The sequence below is a fragment of the Solea solea genome, chromosome 7, assembly GCF_958295425.1.
Source record: "Solea solea chromosome 7, fSolSol10.1, whole genome shotgun sequence".
NCBI classification, from domain to species: domain Eukaryota; kingdom Metazoa; phylum Chordata; class Actinopteri; order Pleuronectiformes; family Soleidae; genus Solea; species Solea solea.
Window position 1 is genome coordinate 29,955,688 of NC_081140.1, and position 24,696 is coordinate 29,980,383.

The following is a 24,696-nucleotide window of genomic DNA, read 5'->3' on the forward strand; positions in this document are numbered from 1 at the left end:
GTAGTTCTACAATTTGAATGAATATCCAGACGTCTCAGCTGCAGCAGGCACAGGTTTGGACAAGTGACCGTAACCAGAACAGAGCTGGACAACAGACAGTGACGGAAACACACTAACGACTTTCGTCTATACACCAATCCTACACAACAATGAATGAAACACAACATCATACAAGTATGATACCAATTATGAGACAAGTGCAGTTTCTAAGATCATCTTACAACACATTTAGAAGCAGTCACATCCTCTCCCTCAAAGATTTCAGATCAGTCTGTAAATGAATCCAACGTTGAAGGAGCAGCAGAGTCAGAGGCTGACACAAATGTCAAAACCAAAAAGACAAGTAAGGCCGTAGCTAGTATAGCACTAAGGTTAACTGACACACTGGGTTATATACTGTATGTTGTAGAAGTTGATTGTGAAAGAGTCTCAGGTGTGCAAGTGTCAGCCACACCCCCATGGTTTACCTGCCACTCACACACATGCACATTCAGCAGGGGAGGGACAAAACACAAGGAAAGTTGTTTTTATTATTTTAATTATCAGCCATCTAATTCAAAATATTCCTTCATTCCAATTCTTAATTACATTTCAAACCCTTGCAGTTTCAAGTCACTTCAGCACTTTTTTGTATTTATACTTTACATTTACACATACTATTCAGTTAAACGTATTTACTGTCATATATTTTATTATCTGATGCCATGATTGTGTTTTCTTAATGTTATTTTTATAGTGTTATAAGCAAATGTTACACACCACATTTCCCCATGGGGATTAACAGTATGTTGGATTTTTGGTCAACAGTGGCTCCAAAGTGTAAGTGAATGGGTGTGAATGGGTGAATGGAAAAACTTCTGTAAACCAGGTTTGAGTGGTCATCAAGACTAGGAAAATGCTATATAAAAACAGACCATTTACCATTTAAACACATAATCAGCTACACTTGTTAGACATTAGATATGGCAGTAAGTCACCCATATGCAAGTCACAAGCAAGTCTCAAGTCTTAACCTTCAAGTCACAAGTCTTAACCTTCAAGTCACAGTCTTAACCTTCAAGTCACAAGTCTTAACCTTCAAGTCACAAGTCTTAACCTTCAAGTCAAAGTCTTAACCTTCAAGTCAAAGTCTTAACCTTTAAGTTACAGTCTTAACCTTCAAGTCACAAGTCTTAACCTTCAAGTCTCAAGTCTTAGCCTTCAAGTCTCAAATCTTAATCTTCAAGTCTCAAGTCTTAGCCTTCAAGTCTCAAGTCTTAGCCTTCAAGTCTCAGTCTTAACCTTCAAGTCACAAGTCTTAACCTTCAAGTTTCAAGTCTTAATCTTCAAGTCTCAAGTCTTAATCTTCAAGTCTCAAGTCTTAACCATCAAGTCTTAAGTCTTAACCATCAAGTCTCAAGTCAGCCTTCAGCCCTGTGCTCCCTACCAAATGTTTGAATGATTGAATTCACAGTGGTTCTTCGAACATTTGGTTGCACCCTCCGACCAGCCTCAGCCATTGTGAGGCCGTGATTGACAACATGGTCCACAACTGTAGCCCTAATTTCATTAGGAATCTGCATACGTATTTGGCCTCCTCTCCCTCTTCCCCTTCCTCCCTGCATCCTCACCCCTCTTCCACGATGCTGACCTTCCATTTCTGTGTCACAGAATTGTAGAAATGGTTCACACTATGTCGTGCTCGGTTCATACACGCTTGCCAAGTGAGGGTTGATGGGATTCATCCCTGAGTGACAGTGAACAAGTGACTCATCATTGGTTACAACTAATACTTCACAAACCTCCTCGTGAGTGAAAGCTGAAGTTCACCTGAGAGCAATTGTTCAATTTAGGAGACGTTTCCAGGAAAAAACGGTAAAGAAAGGTATAAAATGTGCTTGACAGAATTTGAAGTAATGAAATGAAGACTATTAGTTTTATTGACTATTCAGCATCCATAAGTATAGTTCATTTTGACTGACATGACATAAGCAAATGATAATGTTAAAGACAGTAGAGAATTCAAAAGCATTGGTCATTTGTTCAGAGGAAGGAGAAATGTCTACTATGATGTGCACAGATGACTAAATGTTGTGGAGGTTGAACTCATTCTTATAAGAATTTTCCTTCTGATCTGACAAAAGCACCAAAGCGACTGAGAAAAACTGAGTCTCATTGAGTTCAGTGCCGCTCGTGATCCAGTGTGAGGTTTGCAGGGACGAAACAGCAGCACCTGATTCACTGAGCACTTATAGCTGAATCTTGATGAAGTCCACATCTACTCCAGGTGTTCATTCCATCATCAAATCAGTGACATGTTTTCCAAGGATACACAAACAAATCCAACACGTAGTTTTCAGCAGCTGCACCATTTTTCCTCTGAGGTTGCAGTTGGTGCTGCTCTGTAACCGTGTGCATGCTGAGCTACACTTTTGTGTGTAGTGTGCAGCAAAGTGACCTTGATGAAGGAAGAAGCCAGACTGGAGTGATTCACCACAGAAAGACAAAGATAGACAGAATTGGGGAGAACGATGCAAATCTGAAGGTGTGGCAGTTAAATATGCCGCAAAAGAACTGGATCGTGTTCAGACAAAACCGAAGGTGCGGGAGAGAGAGCGAAGGAACGATGTAAAAGAAATGAGAAGCCAAACAAACCGATAGGTGAGGTGGAGGAGTGACTCACCACTCGACTGCTTGATTTTTTTCTCCTTCTTTTTCTCCCTACAGGCAATCTGGAGGTGCAGTCATCAAGAACAGGTAAGAGGGAGGATGAGAGATGGGAGGGAGGGAGAGAGTGAAAGTAGGGAGGGAGGAACAAAGAAGAATATTACACTGAATGTTAATTAAACTCACACTTGAACAGGTGAGGAAATACATTACACACACTTCATTGTCCTGTCAATAAGCTGTGAGGTGTGTGTGTGATGGTAAGTGTAGACACACACACACACACACACACACTTGCACACAGCTATTCCTGTTCCTGACACCACATTAACATGAATTCATTTGAGCAGCCATAACAAAACCTTATCTGTTAACTTCGATATATTCACTGATATCACAATAATCCTAATGTTAATCCTGACTTTAATCATAGCCTCAGAAATGAGCTTCTGCCTCATTAGGATTAGGGATGAGCCGATATGATATATAAAATACTAAGTATCAGTATCAGTATCGGTCTGGTCGGATATCGGACAGACAAAAATGTCAAATCCGATAAAATCCCGAAATCCTACATATTCCGTGCTTCACTGCGGACAGACTGTGAACGTATCAGCGACATGATTTCAGCTGAGTCATGCTGAGTCATGCTGCAGATGATATTTGTTACACAGTTGGAGCAGGAAGTCTTTCAAGTGTGTTCTTAACGTCTGAAATGACTGTATCGCACTCACATGCACATACACACACAGTAGTTTTGCTTCCTTGCTGACACTTTATTCCCTCCTTCTCCTTCACCTTTGACCCCTTCACTCCCTCCTCCTCCTCCTCCCCTCTTTCTCCTCCCTCAGTCTTGGTGAGGAGTTTTACAAGGAGGCTATCGAACACTGTCGCAGCTACAATGCCCGTCTGTGTGCCGAGCGCTCCATGCGTCTTCCATTCCTGGACTCCCAGACTGGGGTGGCCCAGAGCAACTGTTACATCTGGATGGAGAAGAACCACCGTGGACCAGGTGTGTGCGTGTACATGTGTGTGTGTGTGTGTGCACGTGTGTGTGTGTGTGTGTGTGATACCTGGGCAGATGAAACTGTGTGTGTGGGTAAAGCAGTTGTAATCCTCCAATGCCCAAGTCTGTGTGGTGTTAGTATTGTGTTTGCCAGCTGTTGTGCTACATACATTGTTCTCTCCAGTCATGTGTCCTTCCTTCCTTCCTTCCTTCATCATTTCCTGCTCCTTCTTTAGATCTCCTACCTTCTTTTGTTTAAGTGTTTTCTCGTCACTTTTTCTCAGTACCATCATCAGTGTGTTTTGGCAGTGAATCAGACGCTCCTGCAGGGCAATGATGCATCGCTGGCACTGACTATTCCTGAGAGAATGCACTGTCTGTGTCTGTGTCTCAGTGTGTGTGTGTGTGTGTGTGTGTGTGTATTTGTTTAGGATTTTTTTTCTGGCATAAACATTGACTTTGTCAAGACCAGTAGTCCTCATGCAGACGAAAACCTGGTCCTAATGAGGTAGAGCCTCATTTCTGAGTGAAGTGGTTTAAAATTTAAATTAAATTAAATTAAATTAATTTAATTTAATTTAATTTAATTAAATTAAATTAAATTAAATTAAATTAAATTAAATTAAATTAAATTAAATTAAATTGTATTTGTATAGTTCCAAATCATAACATACATTATCTCAAGACTATACATAGACAACATCATGCAGCTCTCTGACAGAACAAGACTCAAAGATGTGTGAGAGAGTGAGTGTGAGAGAGTGAGTGTGAGAGAGTGAGTGTGAGGAGTGAGTGTGAGGAGTGAGTGTGAGAGAGTGAGTGTGAGAGAGTGAGTGTGAGGAGTGAGTGTGAGAGAGTGAGTGCACCACAGAATTCTAAACTAAATGCAGCTTTTTAAATGAAGACGTGTAATGTGAGGGTCATGTGGACAGCAGACGTCCTAACAACAGAATTTATGCTGAAAAAAGCATCACATTGATAAAGATTTTCTTTGAGGACATTTTTTATGACCTAATGCTACAAAGCTAATGTCATCAGGCTTAGTTGTAGCCAACTTGCTACTAAATGTTAGCATGCTAATTGACTAAGCTAGCATGTGTTAAAGCACCAGTGAGTTGAACGTTGAGTCTGATTTCTTCATGACAAATATCAACATAAGCTGCATTCATGCACATGACACACTGATAATCCATCTTTATGGGTAATTCTCTGTGTTTCAGGACATGCACCGGGGCAGTTGTACACATACCCTGCTCGCTGCTGGCGCAAGAAGAGGCGGCTAAACATCCTGGAGGATCCGCGGCTCGTACCCATTGAGTTCAAAATTGGTAAGGAGCGGATGGAATAGCATTAGCATGAACAGCACCACTGACGTGGTTGGATCTGTGAATACTGGACATTTACACAAAAACCCTAAAACTGACAACACTTAACAAATCTCATTAATATATAAAATAGAATGAAACAGACCCTTGTTACCACATTGTACCTGATTAAAGGTCTCTTAAGTTCTTGATTAAGCCGTGGAGCTTAAGTGGACTGGACCGATGTCTTCTCAAGAGATTTAAGTACAGTCAATGTTTGTTATATCAACATAATCATTATTCTCAATGATGTTATTTAGCATCCACTTTAATATTTCTTTAGTCTTTTAGCAATTCCAATCAAATGATGGTCACTAAACTAACTGGAATGGATAATTGTAACATCTGTAAACATGACACTGATGTTCAACTGTAATCCACATATAACACATTCTTATCAGCTTTGACGTAACATTCTTTCACAGTGCACAAGATCTCAAATTCCAGTAAATATTTATATCCCCAAAAAATGTAATCCAATTTTATTTATAAAGCATATTATTAAAGGACAAGGTGGACCACAGGGCACTACATAAGACACTATGTGAGATTTGATGCTGATATTTACTGTAGATGTTACGTGTGTTGACCCAGAACTAACTAAAACACGCATATCATTTATACATCTGTCATATTTGGAGCTATTTTATTAACAACAGGCAAAAACAACCAAAAATATGTGTACACAAGACACACACACACACACATGCATACTCTCAAGAATAACATGGACAAAAAGAACTCATAATCATTCATCTCCTCTATTAATTCATATTAATTCATTCAAATCCACTCGTTTTAAACGCCACATATAACTAAAATAAACTAGCTTATGTTAAATGATTTATAAAAAGACTTGTGTCAGTTTATGTCCATATCTGTGGATTAGTGCAAGTTCCTGTTCCAGGCTTGTTTATATTATTTGATGTTCTGCAGCATTGGTTGAATTACTTCTGTCCAATAAGTTATTATTGATCACAGTATCAGTTCAGGACAGCGATCACTTTTAATTCACTTTGAATTTATATTGGATTCTGCCTCCTGAGTTTTGGATGTTGTCCATCAAACCCTCACGCTCGTGCCATTATCACACTTCTGCTGGATCATCTGCACATTTAGTTATTTTAAAAGCTAAGAGGTTCATCACCAGTGAACACTCTTTTCTATCTAAGCATTAACCTAAATATATAAATAAGACCTTTTCAAGGGCGGCTCAGTCACATGACATTTATGCTGAAGTCCTTGTACGTCCACGTTTCCTCGGTACTGTGACAGCTCAGATGAATGTGTGTTTTCTGACTGTCACAGACTACGAGGCTTCTCTAAAGAAAGAGGGGGGAATACCTGACGGCCCCGTGCTGGAGTCACTGCTTGCTGGAGAAACCTTAGACAAGAAGGTAGAAACCAAGGAAGAAGAGCCCATGAGTGAATGTCAGGTAAGACTTTCCGTCTGTCAACTTCATTTTTCTTTCTGTGTTTTGTTTCCCTCTGCTTGGTGTTAAATACGTGCTTTTTATTATTCTCTATTATTCTCTATACGTCATCTTTGAAAGAAAGCGGTGTTTTAAAGGCCTGTTATAAAGCACTGGTAACATGCAGTTCAGTCTATCAGGGGTTTATTTTTAAACTTATTTAGACAATCTGATGAACATTTTGGACGACCTCAGCACTGGTAACTGGTGTCCCACATTGTCCCACATAAAAAGTATATTTGTCCTTCAATGACTTTGCTCTGATCTGATTTATTTTCACATTTTCAAAAATACGAGTGTACACTGGACAGCAAAAGGGATGTGGAGGAGCTTAAATGGGCTTAAATGTGACAGCAACTAGTGATTGAATATTATTTAGATTGTAAATATCAGTTATGTCATCACAGATGACATGTGAAAAACTGCCTGGGTCTGAACATCAAGGGCAGAGAGGAGGGTTGCCTCTCTATGGTACATGTAGGATCGAGTGTTTTGGGGACATATAGGTCAAGGATAAGTAAGTTAAATAATGAAAATACTGGCCTTCATTCCTTGATTTTGTCCTTCTTCATTTTCAAAGTGTCATACTATTGTGACCCTCTGTAAATCAAGTTATTTATTTCAGTAAAAGTTTGGATATATTTTGTGTCTTAATGACTGTATAATGAAGCAAACACCCTCAAACTCAGCAAGACAACGTGCAACATCATGACCACTGGTGGCTTCATGGGAACTGTCTCACCTACAGAAGCTGCTTGTCGGGGACTTCCCTCATGAGCTGGAGGTGGATGAGCTGGAAGAAGATGTTCCTAAGAGAAAGAACCGCACCAAAACACGGGTGAGACATGGACCTTTGTTTTTCCATTTAACAATGGGACTTTCATAAAAGCAACTTTTATTAAATCACACAGGTTTTTTTCTTTCCATTCTATTGGAGGATAATCAATTGTTAACAATGTATACTGAAAAGAATCACACACACACACACACACACACACACACAATCAGACACCAGCTTTGCTAATTGGAGCTGTTGCTCCCCTGCTCGGTGTCATCAGCCCCCTCCTGCTGGAAGTGCAATTTTACACTGAGAGCAGATGATTAGAATGCAAATGTGTGTGTCTGTGTGTGTGTGTGTGCGTGTGTGTGTGTGTGCGTGTGCGTGTGCGTGTGTGTGTGTGTGTGTGTGTATTTGTTGTAACTATTCAGGACCTTTTCTGCCATAAATACTCATTTTGTCAGGACCAGTTTTCCTCATGGAGACCTGATGCAGAACCTCATTTCAGAGTTGCTGGTTAGGTTTAACGCTACGGTGAGGTTATGGTTAGAGTTAGTCATGACCTGCTTATGTGTGTGTGTGTGTGTGTGTGTGTGTGTGTGTGTACAGGCCTACGGTGTCGGGGGCATGAGGAAGAGACAAGAGTTGCCTGCCATTGAAGACAGAGACAAGCCTTACGTCTGTGACAGTGAGTTCATATGTGACTTTATATTGAATGACCTGCATGTGCAGAAACACGTCGTGTGTAACACATCGTACATGTGTATGTGTGTAACACACCGTACGTGTTTGTGTGTAACACACCGTACATGTGTATGTGTGTAACACACCGTACATGTATGTGTGTAACACACCGTACATGTTTGTGTGTAACACACTGTACATGTGTATGTGTGTAACACACTGTACGTGTTTGTGTGTAACACATCGTACATGTTTGTGTGTAACACACCGTACGTGTTTGTGTGTAACACACTGTACATGTGTATGTGTGTAACACACCGTACGTGTTTGTGTGTAACACACTGTACATGTGTATGTGTGTAACACACCGTACGTGTTTGTGTGTAACACACCGTACGTGTTTGTGTGTAACACACCGTACATGTGTATGTGTGTAACACACTGTACGTGTTTGTGTGTAACACACCGTACATGTGTATGTGTGTAACACACCGTACATGTGTATGTGTGTAACACACCGTACATGTGTATGTGTGTAACACACCGTACATGTATGTGTGTAACACACCGTACATGTTTGTGTGTAACACACTGTACATGTGTATGTGTGTAACACACTGTACGTGTTTGTGTGTAACACATCGTACATGTTTGTGTGTAACACACCGTACGTGTTTGTGTGTAACACACTGTACATGTGTATGTGTGTAACACACCGTACGTGTTTGTGTGTAACACACTGTACATGTGTATGTGTGTAACACACCGTACGTGTTTGTGTGTAACACACCGTACGTGTTTGTGTGTAACACACCGTACATGTGTATGTGTGTAACACACTGTACGTGTTTGTGTGTAACACACGTACGTGTTTGTGTGTAACACACCGTACATGTTTGTGTGTAACACACTGTACATGTGTATGTGTGTAACACACCGTACGTGTTTGTGTGTAACACACCGTACATGTTTGTGTGTAACACACTGTACATGTGTATGTGTGTAACACACCGTACGTGTTTGTGTGTAACACATCGTACGTGTTTGTGTGTAACACATGTTTGTGTGTAACACACCGTACATGTTTGTGTGTAACACACTGTACATGTGTATGTGTGTAACACAACGTACGTGTTTGTGTGTAACACACCGTACATGTTTGTGTGTAACACACTGTACATGTGTATGTGTGTAACACACTGTACGTGTTTGTGTGTAACACATGTTTGTGTGTAACACACCGTACATGTTTGTGTGTAACACACTGTACATGTGTATGTGTGTAACACACTGTACGTGTTTGTGTGTAACACATGTTTGTGTGTAACACACCGTACATGTCGTGTGTAACACACAGTACGTGTTTGTGTGTAACACACCGTACATGTTTGTGTGTAACACACTGTACGTGTTTGTGTGTAACACACCGTACATGTTTGTGTGTAACACACTGTACGTGTTTGTGTGTAACACACCGTACATGTCGTGTGTAACACATGTTTGTGTGTTTCAGTCTGTGGAAAGCGCTATAAGAACCGCCCGGGGCTGAGTTACCATTACACTCACACCCACCTGGCAGATGAGGAGGGGGAGGAAGACTCGGAGCGACACACACTACCCTTCCAGCGCAAGAACAACCACAAGCGTGAGTGTGCGGTCTGAATATTAAAGGGTCTATACGTAAAATATTAGCCTTTAAAACAGGTCCTTCAATCCCAGTCCAGTGTGACACTGTGTTCATGCACAAACCTCTTACTCACACATGAATAGATCACAGATAAACTTATTTGCTTCATATTCACATCAGCTGGAGAGTTTATGACATGATGATTAGAGACAATAACAAAGAGTTTAAAAAATGATTTGTGTTCAATATCCACTGACAACGTGAGTACTGGCACAAGAGAGAGGTGGGGTTATGACATCATTGGTTTTCCAAAGTATTGCATTGGTCATCACGTTGGTGATGGGTGGAACAACTGGACAAAATCTTCTTCTTCTCCTGTGAATAAATCATCAAACACCATTCGGGTGAAGATCAACAGACTCAAGAGTCCACAAGAGTCCACGGACTCACACTGGATACTAAACCAACTGCACTTCCTGGTCCAGCTGCTCAGTCAAGTTCCATAGCAGACACTTCTAACCATCATACCTGCTCCCAGTTGGACATCGGAGAGAGTGGAGCTGACATCGCTTCCATTCTCTTCATCTTTATACACACAATTATCATCTTTGAAAACCTCCCCGTCTGAAAACCAGAGTTTCACCAAATAACTCTTCTTCTCATTCACTGTGAAAGTTTCCATTCTTTTTTTCAGCCATGTTTTTTGGGGCAGCAACTGCATCCAGCTCCTCATCTTTGTCATGCGCACAATACTGACCTTTGACCCAGACTCGGTCAGAGTTCATGTACACGTGAACATTTTCAAATTTAAATATCTAGAGATAGGTTCATGTCGGTGAGTTCTTGTCAAAAGGTGTGCGGCAGCATTCTGAACAAATTGAAGGCGAGCAATGGAAGTCTGGCTAATCCCAACATAAAGAGCGTTACAATAATCCAGCTTTTAAGGTCCTGTCTTGGCAGAATTGATTTATCTTTGGCTATTTGCCTCAATTGAAAGAAGCTAATCTGCTGATCAGAGTCTAATATTGCCCCAGGTTTTTAAAGGACCCAGGACTGGTAGGATGGTAGCCTGTGCCAAACAGTATAACCTCAGTTTTCTTTTCATTAAAACTTTGAAAATGTAAAGCCATCCATGCTGTGATGTCACTGAGGCATGTTACGCTTCAGGGGAACTTACATTTGAAAATCGTCTGCATAAAAATGAAAAAACAGATCCCAGGGGAAGCAGAAACAATCAGAACAGTAGGGGCCCAAGGATTGAGCCCTGCGGCACTCCACAGGGGACAGGCGCCTTAGAGGACTAAGAATCACTTAACTTAACATTTAACACAGAAGCTTCTATCAGCCAAATAAGAACGCTCCATAATATCATAATGTTATCATATATAAAGTGTATATAGTAGTTATTATAATATAAACCCTTGGTTTTGCTTAATGCCTCCAGCTTTGGACCCTGACTGTTACGTAGATCATCCATTACAGTGAAATGTGGTACATTGCAAGCTCCAGTATGTCCAAGTTTGAGTTTTACTTTGTGTTCATTCCTAATTATTAGTGCCGTCAAATGATTCAAATATTTAATCGCGATTAATCGCATTAATGTCATAGTTAACTTGCGATTAATCGCACATTTTACCGTACGTCACTGTTTCATCACATTCTTGACCGACCAGCACACGGCTTGTTGTCGCAGACTCCTCCCCCTTTTATAAACGCAGGAGCTGCAACACCCACTGTACTGCTCCCCAACCTTCCTCCCTCCTCCTCTCCCTCACTCAGTTCTCAGCCCACTTCTTGGCATTTATCAAAACCAGCATTGGGCAGAGTTAGCTTGAGAAGAGAGGGATTTAGCCTTTAATGTGAACATTATACCAGCTGAGCCTTGATAACCACAGCCGGTAGAAACAGAATATTCTCCTATAATGAAAGATACTTTATCAGGATATGATGATCTAAATCTATCAATGATATAGAGTTAATATACAGAGAAATAACAGTGAACACAAGGTAAAGTCAATATTCATGATTCTATGAACAGGTCATGTTAATATAATCCTCAGAAAAACAAAATGACCGTTCAGTTTCCTAACAGCTCCATGTTTCCCTTGTTTCCTGTGCAGGTTTGGTCAGTAACTGTGAGGAAAGTGGTTTTCATCGTTCACACGTAAAACCAAGAGAAATCGCTGTGCAAGACAAATGATTTCATCCCAGTTCTTTGTTCCTCTCGGTTTTAAAACAATCAATTAGCTGTGAATAAAACAGATAAATGAACTAAAGCACATTACTGGTGTGTACTGTACAAAAGTGTCCAGACTGGAACTATACTGCCTCTCTCTTAATTGGCAGTGTGGATTTTTAAATTGGCCTGTCTGACAGAACAGCCTGGCTCAGTGTATGCATGTGTGTGGCTCTTCTTGTATTTGTTACCTCTTTAGGACATTTGTCAGGACCATTCGTTCTCATGGAGACTCATGGAAAACCTGGTCCTAATGAGGCAGAACCTGGTGGGACTGGTTAAGTGTGGCACTAAGATTTCAGTCGTGTTGGGTTAACGTTAGAGTCCGACGCCTGCTCTGCAAGTCAATGAAGAGTCCTTAGAAGGATAGCTGTGCAAACCTGTGTGTGTTTATATATGTGTCTGCACACACACACGTTCACGCTCTGCAGGGGTGTGTGTGTGTGTGTGTGTGTGTGTGTGTGTCCATGCTGCAGTCTGAGGAGAGAGAGAGAGCATTTGAATCATTTAATATCCCCCTTCACTCCCTCCCAAACAGTCAGTAATAACACACACACACACACACACAGACACACACACACACACAGACACACACACACCAACCATGGCAGCTAAGCTTCCTTTTTCATTTCAGCAGAGAAGATTGCATTTTCTAAGGCAGTGTGTGTGTGTGTCTGTGTGTGTGTGCGTGTGTGTGTGTGTGTGTTTGAACCGTTGTAACTTTCCCCAATCTGCTGAGTGTCATGGAGCCTCCACCAGCCTCCACCAGCGTCCACCAGCCTCCGCCAGCCTCCGCCCTCCTGTATATTACTACATATGTAATATTATTAATATGGCTCCCCCTAAATGAGCATCCCTGCATAATTCATGCTATATTCTTGCTGTAGAACCTGTTTCGACGCTCGACTCTCGACTCGAGGAAAACGCAGCAGAAAAACTCAAACTCTGTCTTTTCTGAACCTCGTCCAACTCCATTCTCACTCCCCACTTTTTCATCACCGTGATAAATGGTAGATTATTCCGCCAGGAGATGAGATTTTCCATCCTGCTCTTCCTCTTCGTCTATCTTCCCCATCTGCTCTTTTTCTTGCATCCTGACCTGAACAGTCCTCTCCTCTCCTGTTCTGTCTCCTCCTTCCTTTTCTTTACCAATCTTCCAGCTTTGGATTATTTTTGTTTTAGTTTATTTGGTTGAATTCTTTAGGGGTGGAGGGTGGACATGTGGGGGTTGTGTTTTCACAATGATGTGATGGTGGAAGAGGAGATGAGGAAGAGGAGGCTGAATAAAGGGATGTTTACTTTAGAGCTTGACCATGAACATTGGTTTTGTGAGTAAACCAGTGATCTAGAGTATAATGAAATAAATAGACTCCAAGTAGGACACAATGACTGAAGGAGAAATAAAGCAACACAGAGGGGGTGAGGGAAGTCGTGGGGGATGTGAAGACGGGGAGGGGGAGCACAGATGTCATTAAATCCCACTCTCAAATCACAACTCAGATTCAGAGGACACTTTTTCTGGACGGACAGACGCTTCACAGTCTGGAGCAGCAGGGACACAGTGAGTGTGTGTGTGTGTGTGTGTGTGTGTGTGTGTGTGTAACCGCTTTAGAACCTTTTCTGGCATACACACTGACCTTGTCAAGACCTGTAGTCCTCATGGAGACCAAAACCTGGGGCCTCATTCATCCTTTAAGCTTGCGTATGCACAAAAGAAGGCGTACGACACTTTCTACGCAAAGTTTAGGATTTCTAAAAAACAAACTCTGACCACGACCATGCACACACACATTTACAGGAGAGAGGAGACAAAATCTCTGCAGCACAAAGTCCATGAGCTCCTCATTCATTTTGAATCTAGCCGATGGTTTATTATGTAGGACCTCGTTATTACTGGGTCCATAGCACTGAATAGAAATTTGCATCTGATGCCCCATTTGGTTTATATTCATTCACCTGGGTCCAATTTTTCAATTCTTTTCACAATAATTGTAGTAAATATTTTATAATCTAAATTAAGAACATTAATTGGCCTGTAGTTTGGACAGTCTAATTTGCCCTTACTTTTTTAGGTATGACTTATATAATTGCCACATGAGGCTGTTGTTTTCCCTTCAGTCAGAACCCATCCAACCATCCATCCATCCATCCATCCATCAATCCAACCATCCATCCAACCATCTTCTACCGCTTTATCCTCCACATGAGGGTCGCGGGGAGCTGTGCCAGGCGGGGTCACACCCTGGACAGATCTCCAGGGGTCAGAAATTCTTGTCCCTGATGAGTCAATGTTTGGGTTAAGTTAGCCTGGCCAGTCGTCAGTAACCGGTCTGAGATTTTCTCTGATATGAAGACCAGGATGCAATTCTTGGGTTTCTCAGTCTGTATTATTCCAAAAAACCACATGCACTCATTCATCTGCTGCCATCTCATCACAGATTCCATCTCCAGCCATGTTGAAACGATTCTGGCTAATTAATCAATTAAAATAATATCAAAAACATTAATATGAGTTCTTAACATTTCTTTTAGCTCGTAACTCATCCACATTTCAATAAACCAATCCATTAAACACATGAATTATAATGAAAGTGCATCTCCACACCTGTATTATTCCACAAAAACATCTGCTGCCATCTCATCACAGATTCCATCAGACGCGTGCAGGACAAACTCTCTTATCCACGTGCACACGTACGCACGCGCGCGCAGCTAGCGTTCGCTGCTAGTTTGAAGCCAACAGCTCGCCACATTCACGTTCCTTGCCGACCCAAACTCTCACGCGCACACAATGCTCGCCACGCGACTCACCAAACCTAACTAGGACAGTTTAAAGATGTTTACAACAAAACGAGACACTTTACAAAAGTTAGCTCACCGAGCGGCGGGAAAAACACTCACCTCCATGTTGAAGCGATTCTGGCTGGAGCGAGCATGCGCACTCTCATACCTACGCACTTAGTCAAAATAAATATATAATAATGACTTAGCATCTCAAAAAAATGACTTAGTATCGCAAAATAATGACTTAGCATCTCAAAATAATGACTTAGCATCTCAAAAAAATGACTTAGTATCGCAAAATAATGACTTAGCATCTCAAAATAATGACTTAGCATCTCAAAAAAATGACTTAGTATCTCAAAATAATGACTTAACATCTCAAAATAATGACTTAGCATCTCAAAAAAATGACTTAGTATCGCAAAATAATGACTTAGCATCTCAAAAAAATGACTTAGTATCTCAAAATAATGACTTAACATCTCAAAATAATGACTTAGCATCTCAAAAAAATGACTTAGTATCGCAAAATAATGACTTAGCATCTCAAAATAACGACTTAGCATCTCAAAAAAATGACTTAGTATCTCAAAATAATGACTTAACATCTCAAAATAATGACTTAGCATCTCAAAAAAATGACTTAGTATTGCAAAATAATGACTTAGCATCTCAAAATAATGACTTAGTATCTCAAAATAATGACATAGTATCTCAAAATAATGAGATAGCATCTCAAAATAATGACTTAGTATCTCAAAATAATGACTTAGTATCTCAAAATAATGAGATAGCGTCTCAAAATAATGACTTAGTATCGCAAAATAATGACTTAGCATCTCAAAATAATGAGATAGCATCTCAAAATATTGACTTAGCATCTCAAAATAATGACTTAGTATCTCAAAAAAATGACTTAGTATCTCAAAATAATGAGATAGCATCTCAAAATAATGACTTAGCATCTCAAAATAATGACTTAGTATCTCAAAATAATGAGATAGCATCTCAAAATAATGATGCTAAGTCATATTTTTGAGATACTAAGTCATTATTTTGAGATACTAAGTCTTTTTTTTCCATCACATTGGCGGAAATGGGCTTCCATAGTATGGAGATGATATTACACAACATATTAATAAAAACACAAAAAGGGATTTTGGTGTAATTCAAAGGCCTCCTCATAACAATCCTGTTACACCTCAAAACTTTAAAGGGCTTTTTCAGAGTTGAGACTGATATCTGTCTGTCTGTCTGTCTGTCTGTCTGTCTGCCTGCCTGCCTGTCTGCCTGTCTGTCTATGGAGACAAAGACAGTTGCCTTCCATGTTTCTGGATGTGTTGTGAACTTTTCTTGCACACCAACATTCCTCCAATTGGACGACTCTTGCTGCTGCTACTGCTACATGGCACAGGAAAGAAGGGGAGAAATGGCTGTTGCCTAGCAATCCCGTTGCCATAGATACCGCCTGGGCTCCCTCCTGAAGAGTACACTGTTATGTACATTGAAGGTTTGGGGGGGGGGGGGGTAGAGGGAGGGAGAGAGAAGAGAGAGAGAAGAAGTTGAAGTATTGAAGGAGCAGAGGGCGCAGCGAGGAATTCATTAAAAATAACATACAGAATGGGAGAGAGAGAGAAAAACAGACAAAGAGCGAGAAGCAGGGAGTTTCACAGACTGAGGGGGAAAAGCAGAAAAGAAATCTCTTCATGATTCATCATATAGATTCCCCCAGACACTTGGAATGGTGAAAGCAGGGTGATGAGTCTGCTTCATTTGGTATTCTGTGTTGAGATGTGGTGCTGTGGCTCGCTGGCTGCTTGTTTTGTTGTTCCTCAGTTGTGTCAGCCATGTTTGGATAAGCCCACACACACACACACACACACACGCACGCACACACACACACACGCACACACACGCACACACACACACACACACACACACGCACGCACGCACACACACACACGCACACACACACACACACACACACACACACACGCACACACCACCTAAAACACCCACCACCTTCCCCCAGCCTCAAATCTCACCCTCTATCCGTCTCCTGGAGTCTTTTCTTTCTTTCTTTCTGTGACTGAAATATCAATGTAACACACAGGCAACAGAAGGTGAATCAGCAGAGCAACAGTTACATTAATGTCATACACCGTTAATTATTGACATTATTATTATTCTTATTATTATTAAGTCGGACATAATGCAGCCACATTCATACTGTAGCAGAACACGAACGATGCCTTGTTACGTTGTAACGTGGTGATTATTGTCCATGACTCAGCAGAAGCACGTAGAGAAACTCTAATGTACAGTAAACACCATCATGTGCAGGTGTGGACACAATTCAAACAGGATTTCACAGCTACATTCCCAGATGCTTCTCTCCCAGGAACAAAACAGGATTAATAATTTGCATTTTAACTCTTCATTGACAGGGTGTGTATGTGGCTTCTGGGCTAAATCTGCAGATATTTGCAGGCTGCAGAGTCGGGTGGATTTTATGTGTGTGTGAGTCGGTGTATTTACATAGCAACAATAGATCAAGGTTTATTATGCACCAAAACTGCCACTGTCCTTCCTTTGCAATGTGGTTGTGTTCACTGCGACGTGTGCAACCTGCAGACTGAACATGAGGCGAGGAAATAGAAACTTGTGTGTTTGTGTGTTTGTATAAATGAAGGTTTGGATGGAACTGACATCTGAGTGACGACGTATTGATTCCAGAAAAGAGCTCAAATTTCCATATTGGAAAAAAAAGACTGAGAGAGGAAATAAGGAAAAGGGGGAAAAAAAATGGAGCACAATGAAGCAGTGAGAGGAGATTGAATCAGAGGCAGAGAGAGCAGCTGCAGTAATGAGCATGCATGAAAGTGCAAGACCAAGAGAGGAAGAGTATGGGAGATGAAGGTGGGGGAGGATGTGACTGCATCTGTGCTGCCGTCTCTGAGGGCCCGTCCACGCGGAGACGATACGTCCACGCGGAGACGATCCGTCCACACAGAGACGAACGATCCGTCCACGCGGAGACGATCCGTCCACGCGGAGACGAACGATCCGTCCACGCGGAGACGAACGATCCGTCCACGCGGAGACGATCCGTCCACGCGGAGACGAACGATCCGTCCACGCGGAGACGATTCGTCCACACCGAGACGATCCGTCCACGCGGAGACAGCGTTTTACGAACCTGAAATGGTATTTTTTGAAAACACCGGCCTCATGTTTGCGATACTTTAGGAAAACGACGACGTCCCGTTCCCAGCTCTCTCTCTGCTGTCATTCATTATCTTGTGTTTGGAGATTGACAGTTTGACAGTTTGACTACTGTCAATGAAAAGTTGCTTCCAGGTGTGAGTATCAGTGCGAGGCTTGTTGTCCCAGACTCCTCCCCCTCTGACACCCCCTTAATGCTCTGCAGCTCACAGCCCACTTCTTGGCATTTTTTCCAGGCATTGGGCGGAGTTAGTTGCAGAAGAGCGGGTTTCTTGACGCTCTGAGTTTACTGGGCTGGTTATTAGCTGGTTATTCTTGCAGTGGGACATTTCCTCATTCTTTAATATGTTGAAATAACTATAAAAACAGACACGATCGTATGTTTGTAGCATGTTTGTAGCATGTTTACTTTGTTCACTTACATGATGAGGTTGGTCTGTGGCAGACAAACGTGTACAAACAACCTTTTACTGTATGTAGCACCTATGCCACACAAATTTAACACTGAAGCTAATGTGTAACAATAAAATACAACAATAGGCTAGTGATCAGAAGACTAAGGTACGACCAAAGGAGGGAGCAGACAGAGACTGAGGTTGCTGGTTGAATGATACCATGTATTTTTATATAGCAAAAAGTGCAATGAAAAACCCACAAAAATAAAGTGATATTATATACAGTAAACCGGCCGATCTGCTAAAGGCAGACAATTAAAGAAATTACGGTAAGTTAACTTTTTTCAATCATTTGCATATATGCACATTCAGATATTCACGATTCAGATTCATTAACAGATAACAAAGTCAGAGTCAGAAATAAGCAAAAACCCATACGCTTGGTTCATTATTAACACCAAAAAGATGATCCCAGCTACCCCCCCACAGTTTATGTAAACCCACGTCTGGGTTGGGGAATTGAGTCCAGGGGAAATGAGTGGGAAAGTGTGTAGGGGAAGGATGTGTGTGCGTGTGTTGGGCAGGGGCTGAGCGAGTGGGTGAGAGTCTTTTACTGGGCTACAAAGAGCCCCCTACCAGCCTGGCAGGAGGGATGCGACTCATTCGACAATCTGTCAGTCCGTGGCTCCTTTAGCTCGCCATCTATAAGATCCTGGTCAAAAGAACAGGACCAAAGTTCCTTATAACATTCACCATGGTTTCACACATCAATCAATACATTAATCCACATGATTCAACAAAGTACTCATTGCACTAATGTTATATTCTCAAAGTCATGATTTAGCAAATATAAATATAAATAGAAAAATAAATAGCATCTGTATCTATCATCATCATAACCAGCAGTTACAACAATTAGCAACATGATTCATTATTAAACAGACATGATACATCATCAATACTCTTTAAACCCATTACAGCAATATACTTTACATTCATTCTCAAAAGAACCCTTGGCTTCTCATTACAAAAGAAAAGACCCAGGCCTGTTTGCTAAACAGCGCTAGCCACCTCCATTAAAGTGAATGGCGGCCGCGGCTAATGCTAGCGGCTAATGCTAATGCTAACGGCTACAAACAATTTGACTCACCGGCCGTCCGCTGCGCACTACACATACGTTCGGCCGTCGCGGTCTCGGCACGGCAGTTGCGACACGGTAAGGGGCTCCTGTAGCTCGTCTCTCATGCAGCTTCCCCACTGCTCCCTCTCTGAGACTGAACTGCAGCGGCTCAATACTAAACCTCGGTTGGTTGCGCCGACCCACGTGACCCACGCCGACCCACGTGACCCCGTGACGTCACCGCGAGATTTGGACATAATACCGTGAGAGTTGAGAAACAGATACCCTGTGAGTGAGGGATTTATCACCCCTGTTACACACTCCCCCTCTAAAACCATGCAACTCCGGTGCATGCTACACTACCTGGACCCGTGAACATGCAGGGGAATGGGACACAGGACTGGCAAACGATTCACCGTACGCATCAGCCAAACTATGAAAAAGTGTCTGCACAACAGAAATTAACGGATTACCCAACCCGGTGTACTGCAGACGCTTGGGCGGTTGCCGCTGCCTCGAAGAACGGCGGATAGACTGACCCGGTTCGACAACATCTAAATCACCCCCACCTTCAGAGTCTAAACCAGCGACGGGTATTTCAGAGGCACGCTGTGATTGAACGACCGAATCAGGGGATGTCTCTACAGGGCCGTCGAGCTCCCCATCTTCCTCTGATGGCAGGGTGTCAAGAATGGAACTGACCTCTTCAGGCTTTGTTAAGTACTCTCCATTTTCCTCCTCAGACGCTCCAGAGACATCCTCTTCCACACTGAGCAAGGGTGGATCCACAGCACCAGTCATTAGAGAACCCTCCTCGACCTCCAGCAGGTTCCTTGCAGGTGAGTGCATTGGTTCAGCCAACGCTGAGTTGGTGGATGACAGCTGGGCAGGAAGAGTTCCATCTACACAGAACTTTACAGTTGCTGGGATTGAAACATGGGCAATTCTCCCCTCCTCCTCTTCCTCACTCAGGTACTCCTCTGGGTCTACAACCGGCTTCTTCAGACTGCGAGTTTGAAGTCTGTGTGCAGATGTAACAGGTTGCAGTTCTGGCTCTTTACTGTCAGGTAGGAAACCACACGGAAGCAGGAGGTCCCTGTGCAATGTTCGAGTTTTCCCAGATGTATCCGTCTCTGGTCGCACTGTGTAAACTGGAAGGTCGCCAGCACGGTTAACCACAACATAGATGTTTCTCTCCCACTTGTCCTCCAGCTTATGTTTTCCACGGAGTCTCACGTTCCGGACAAGCACTCGATCCCCTTCTTCCAGGGCGGAGGGTCTCACCCTCTGATCAAAACGAGTCTTGTTCCGTTCTGCTGACTTTGCTGCATTCTTGGAAGCGACTTGGTAGCTTTCCTCCAGGCGAGAGCGAAGAATCTGCACATATTTCGAGTGTGATGGGACAGACTTGTCCCCCGCTGGCAAGCCAAAAGCGAGGTCCACAGGTAATCTCGGAGAGCGACCAAACATGAGCTCATAAGGAGTGTAGCCTGTGACCTCGTTTCTGGTGCAGTTGTAAGCATGGACCAGGGGTTTCACATACTCCTTCCATCTTTGCTTCTGTTCCGGTCCCAACGTACCCAACATACTCAGCAGCGTCCGATTAAACCTCTCTACTGGGTTGCCACGGGGATGATATGGCGTGGTACGGGTTTTCTGAATGCCGGCGATGTCACAGAGTTCTCGAATTAAATGGGACTCAAAGTCGCGGCCTTGATCTGTGTGCAGACGCTCCGGGATGCCATAATGCACGATAAAATTCTCCCACAGACATTTAGCAACCGTCTTCGCCTTTTGATTGGCAGTTGGAAAAGCCAGGGCGTATTTGGTGAAATGATCTGTGAGGACCAAGATGTCTTTGGTGTTACTCTTATCTGCCTCGAGCGTCAGGTAGTCCATGCACAACAGTTCGAGCGGCCGGCTGGTCCTGATGTTCACCAGCGGTGCAGCCCGCTCCGGCAGGGCTTTCCTTCGAACACAGCGATCACAAGTCTTGATCTTCTTTTCCACATCTACAGCCATACGTGGCCAGAAGAACCGAGATCTCACCAGGTCAAGGGTCCTCTCGACCCCCATATGCCCCATGTCGTCATGGAGGCTGGTGAGAACTCCTTGACGCAATTCCTCTGGCAATACGAGCTGAAACGACAGATGGTCTCCATCCTGCCTCCTCCTGTACAGAACATCGTCCTGGAGTTCAAGGCGATTCCTTTCTCTCAACAGCAGGCCCAGATCTGGAAGTTGTTGTCGTACGGTGGGCGGCACACTCTCACCAGTTTCGATGTGAGAGATTACTTCCTTGAGACTGGGGTCCCCTCTCTGCTTCTCCCGGAGGCCAGACGGGGACAGTGAAGGCACAACTGGCAGCCCTTGAGGAGACTCGCTGGCATAACAGTCAGGAATGACAGAGACTGACATGCTCAACGACTCCACCAAGGAAGCGCCGCTCTCAGGGGGACTTGAAACTCTCACCAGACAGCTGTGACAAATGGCGGCCACAACATCTGGATCAAGCTCAATCACCGTCTCATCCACATGGTCACGGGTGAACTGCTGGACCATGTCCCATTCTTTTTGACAGCGGTCTTCATCCGGCAGGTCATGGGGCCTTCGAGAGAGGGCGTCAGCGTCTCCGTTCTGGCTGCCAGCCCGATACTGGAGTTTAAAATCAAAGGTGGACAATGCAGCAAGCCACCTATGACTGGCAGCATCAAGCTTGGCAGAAGACAAGATGTACGTCAGGGGATTGTTGTCTGTTACGACGACAAAACTTGTCCCATACAGATAGTCGTGGAATTTTTCTGTTACGCTCCACTTCAGGGCCAAAAATTCCAGCTTGTGTGCTGGATATCGAGACTCACTGGCAGACAATCCCCGACTGGCGTACGCTATGACACGTAATTGTCCCTCTTGTTCTTGATAGAGTGCTGCTCCCAGACCTGTGGTGCTGGCGTCGGTATGCAAGATGTAGGGCTGCTTTGGATTTGCGAAGCCAAGCACGGGAGATGTCGTCAGTCTGTTGATCAACGTTTCGAACGCAAGCTGGCACTTTGGTGTCCATTTCTCATTAAAATGCTGGTTAGCATCGTGGTTCAGGGCGGTTGACCCCTTGCGACCCTTGGAACGGGTCGGAGTATACCCCCTCGTCAGGTCGTTCAACGGCTTTGCAATTTCGGCATATCCCTTGATGAATCTGCGGTAGTATCCTGCAAATCCTAAAAAGGATCTCAACTCCTTCAGCTTTTGGGGGACTGGCCAGGACTTCAGGGCACTGATTTTCTCCGGATCCGTCTCCACACCCTGCTCCGAGACGATATGTCCCAGGTAACGCACCGACGCTTGAAAGAACTTGCACTTTTCCGGGGACAATTTGAGGCCATAGTCTCCGAGCCGGTGAAGCACTCTCAACAATCGCCTCTCGTGTTCTTCAAGGGTGTCTGAAAAGATGATCAAATCATCCAGGAAGACCAAAACCTCCTTGAGGTGCAAGTCACCCATGCACCGCTCCATGAGCCGCTGGAATGTACTTGGCGCATTGGTTACGCCTTGCGGCATTCGATTGAACTCCCAAAAGCCCAGTGGAGTTACAAACGCAGTCTTGGGTTTGTCAGCTTCTGCCATTTCAATTTGGTAATACCCGGATTTGAGGTCAAGGACACTGAACCAACGTGAACCGGTCAGTGCCGCAAACGACTCCTCCAAATTCGGTAGTGCGTAGTTGTCTTTCACAGTCTGGAGGTTAAGCTTGCGGTAATCAATGCACAGCCTCACATCTCCATTCTTCTTACGTACGACCACGATGGGAGAAGAGAAGGGTGATTCAGATTCCCTTATCACTCCTGTCTTCAGCAGGTCCCGCAGATGGTCACGAACTGCCTCAATATCACGAGGATGAATGGGACGAGCTCGATGCTTGAATGAGGTCCCATCATGGAGGTGGATGTGATGCTTCACACGATCGGTACGCCCAAAGTCAAGATCATGGTGCGAGAAAACCCCTGGCATCTGCTTGAGCTTGGATACGACCCGCTCCCTCCAATCCGGGGGAATTGGAGAATCTCCAAAATCAAACTCCAAGTTGCTTTCTTCCGGGCTCTGCACTTGGGTAGTGGAGACACCTTGAGTCAAAATCCGAGGTGACCCGGAGAGTTCAGCAATGACGCCCAATGGCTGAAGTGTGATGTTCTGGTCGGATTCATTGGTGATCACAACAGGGATCCGGTGAGGTGCGTGGCTGGGCAGAGAAACAAGACAGTTCCTTACACACAAACCTCCAGGCAGTGGGGTGGACGGCTGTTCCACAAGGACACACCTGCCAGCTGATGATAAACTTGCACGGACGGAGCCCCTGATGACCATGGTGCAGCCTACTGGGACCTCAAGTGGAGATGCACCCGCCAATCTCACTACGCCAGTGCTCTCCCCTTGGGCCTGTTGGTGTCTCAGCTGCAGCAATTGGAGGACAGCTCCGTAGCCATGCCGGGATGGTTTGTAGCTGGCACACTCACTTTCCAGACGCTGCTCATGAAGCAGATCCAATGTGTTCATTCCAATCAAGACTTGTGCATGAAATCCTGGCCTGACATCCGGGACCACCAGTGCCAGGGTACACACATCCATATCAGCACCAATGAACTCCTTCGGGAAAGTAATGGTCACCTCGATGTAGCCCAGATAGGGTACTTCTTGCCCAGCAGCACCCTCCACTTGTAGCAAATCACACAATGGCCTGACAGGTTGATGTGAGAAGTGTTGATTGTAGGTCGAGATGGGTATTGTTGTCACTTGCGATCCAGTATCCAGTAAGCATGAAAACTCTTGGCCAGCTATGCTCACCTGGCCAGTGCATCTGGACCCGATCAACCCCCGTGGCAGGTGCATAACCTCGGGGGACGCGAACTGTGCTTGATCTCTGCACCTCACTGGTTTCTGCATGATGGGACGTTGTTGGTCCTCCCCAGTTCCTGTTTGCCCCTCAACAGGAACCTGATTTAGTTTAAAGACGAGGCACTGTGAGGACTTGATCGTGACCACTTCTTCTGCCTCTCAGCGAACTGTTTTTTCTTCATAGCCACAAGTGACGGGTTCGGATCATTATCACAATTGGGTCGTATGTGTCCATCTTCTCCACAATTGTAACAATAACCTGGCTTTGGCCCTGAGGGCGGGGTCTTGTAAGAGGGACGGGGTGGAGCCTTGGTGGTCCTCATACTCTCACTGAGCCGACTGACATGGGTGGAATTGAGTGGGGTAGGCTGCTTTCGGTTGGACTGAGCAGTAAGGGCCGCCAGCTGCTTTTGAATGTCGGCAAGCTGCTGGGTGAGCTGCTGGGTGATGGTAGTCAGCACTTCCACTCTAT

At 43.8% G+C, this 24,696-nt stretch overlaps 1 protein-coding gene across 1 annotated transcript in view; it reads left to right on the forward strand.

The window, feature by feature from the left end:
* The window catches only part of dpf1 (double PHD fingers 1), a 46,658-nt gene that overhangs the window by 8,661 nt on the left and 13,301 nt on the right, over positions 1-24,696 (forward strand). Inside the window, 7 exon segments of the mRNA XM_058633729.1 lie at positions 2,707-2,736; positions 3,498-3,658; positions 4,873-4,980; positions 6,325-6,452; positions 7,237-7,326; positions 7,876-7,954; positions 9,464-9,595. Of these exon segments, the coding sequence (XP_058489712.1) occupies positions 2,707-2,736; positions 3,498-3,658; positions 4,873-4,980; positions 6,325-6,452; positions 7,237-7,326; positions 7,876-7,954; positions 9,464-9,595 (728 nt within the window).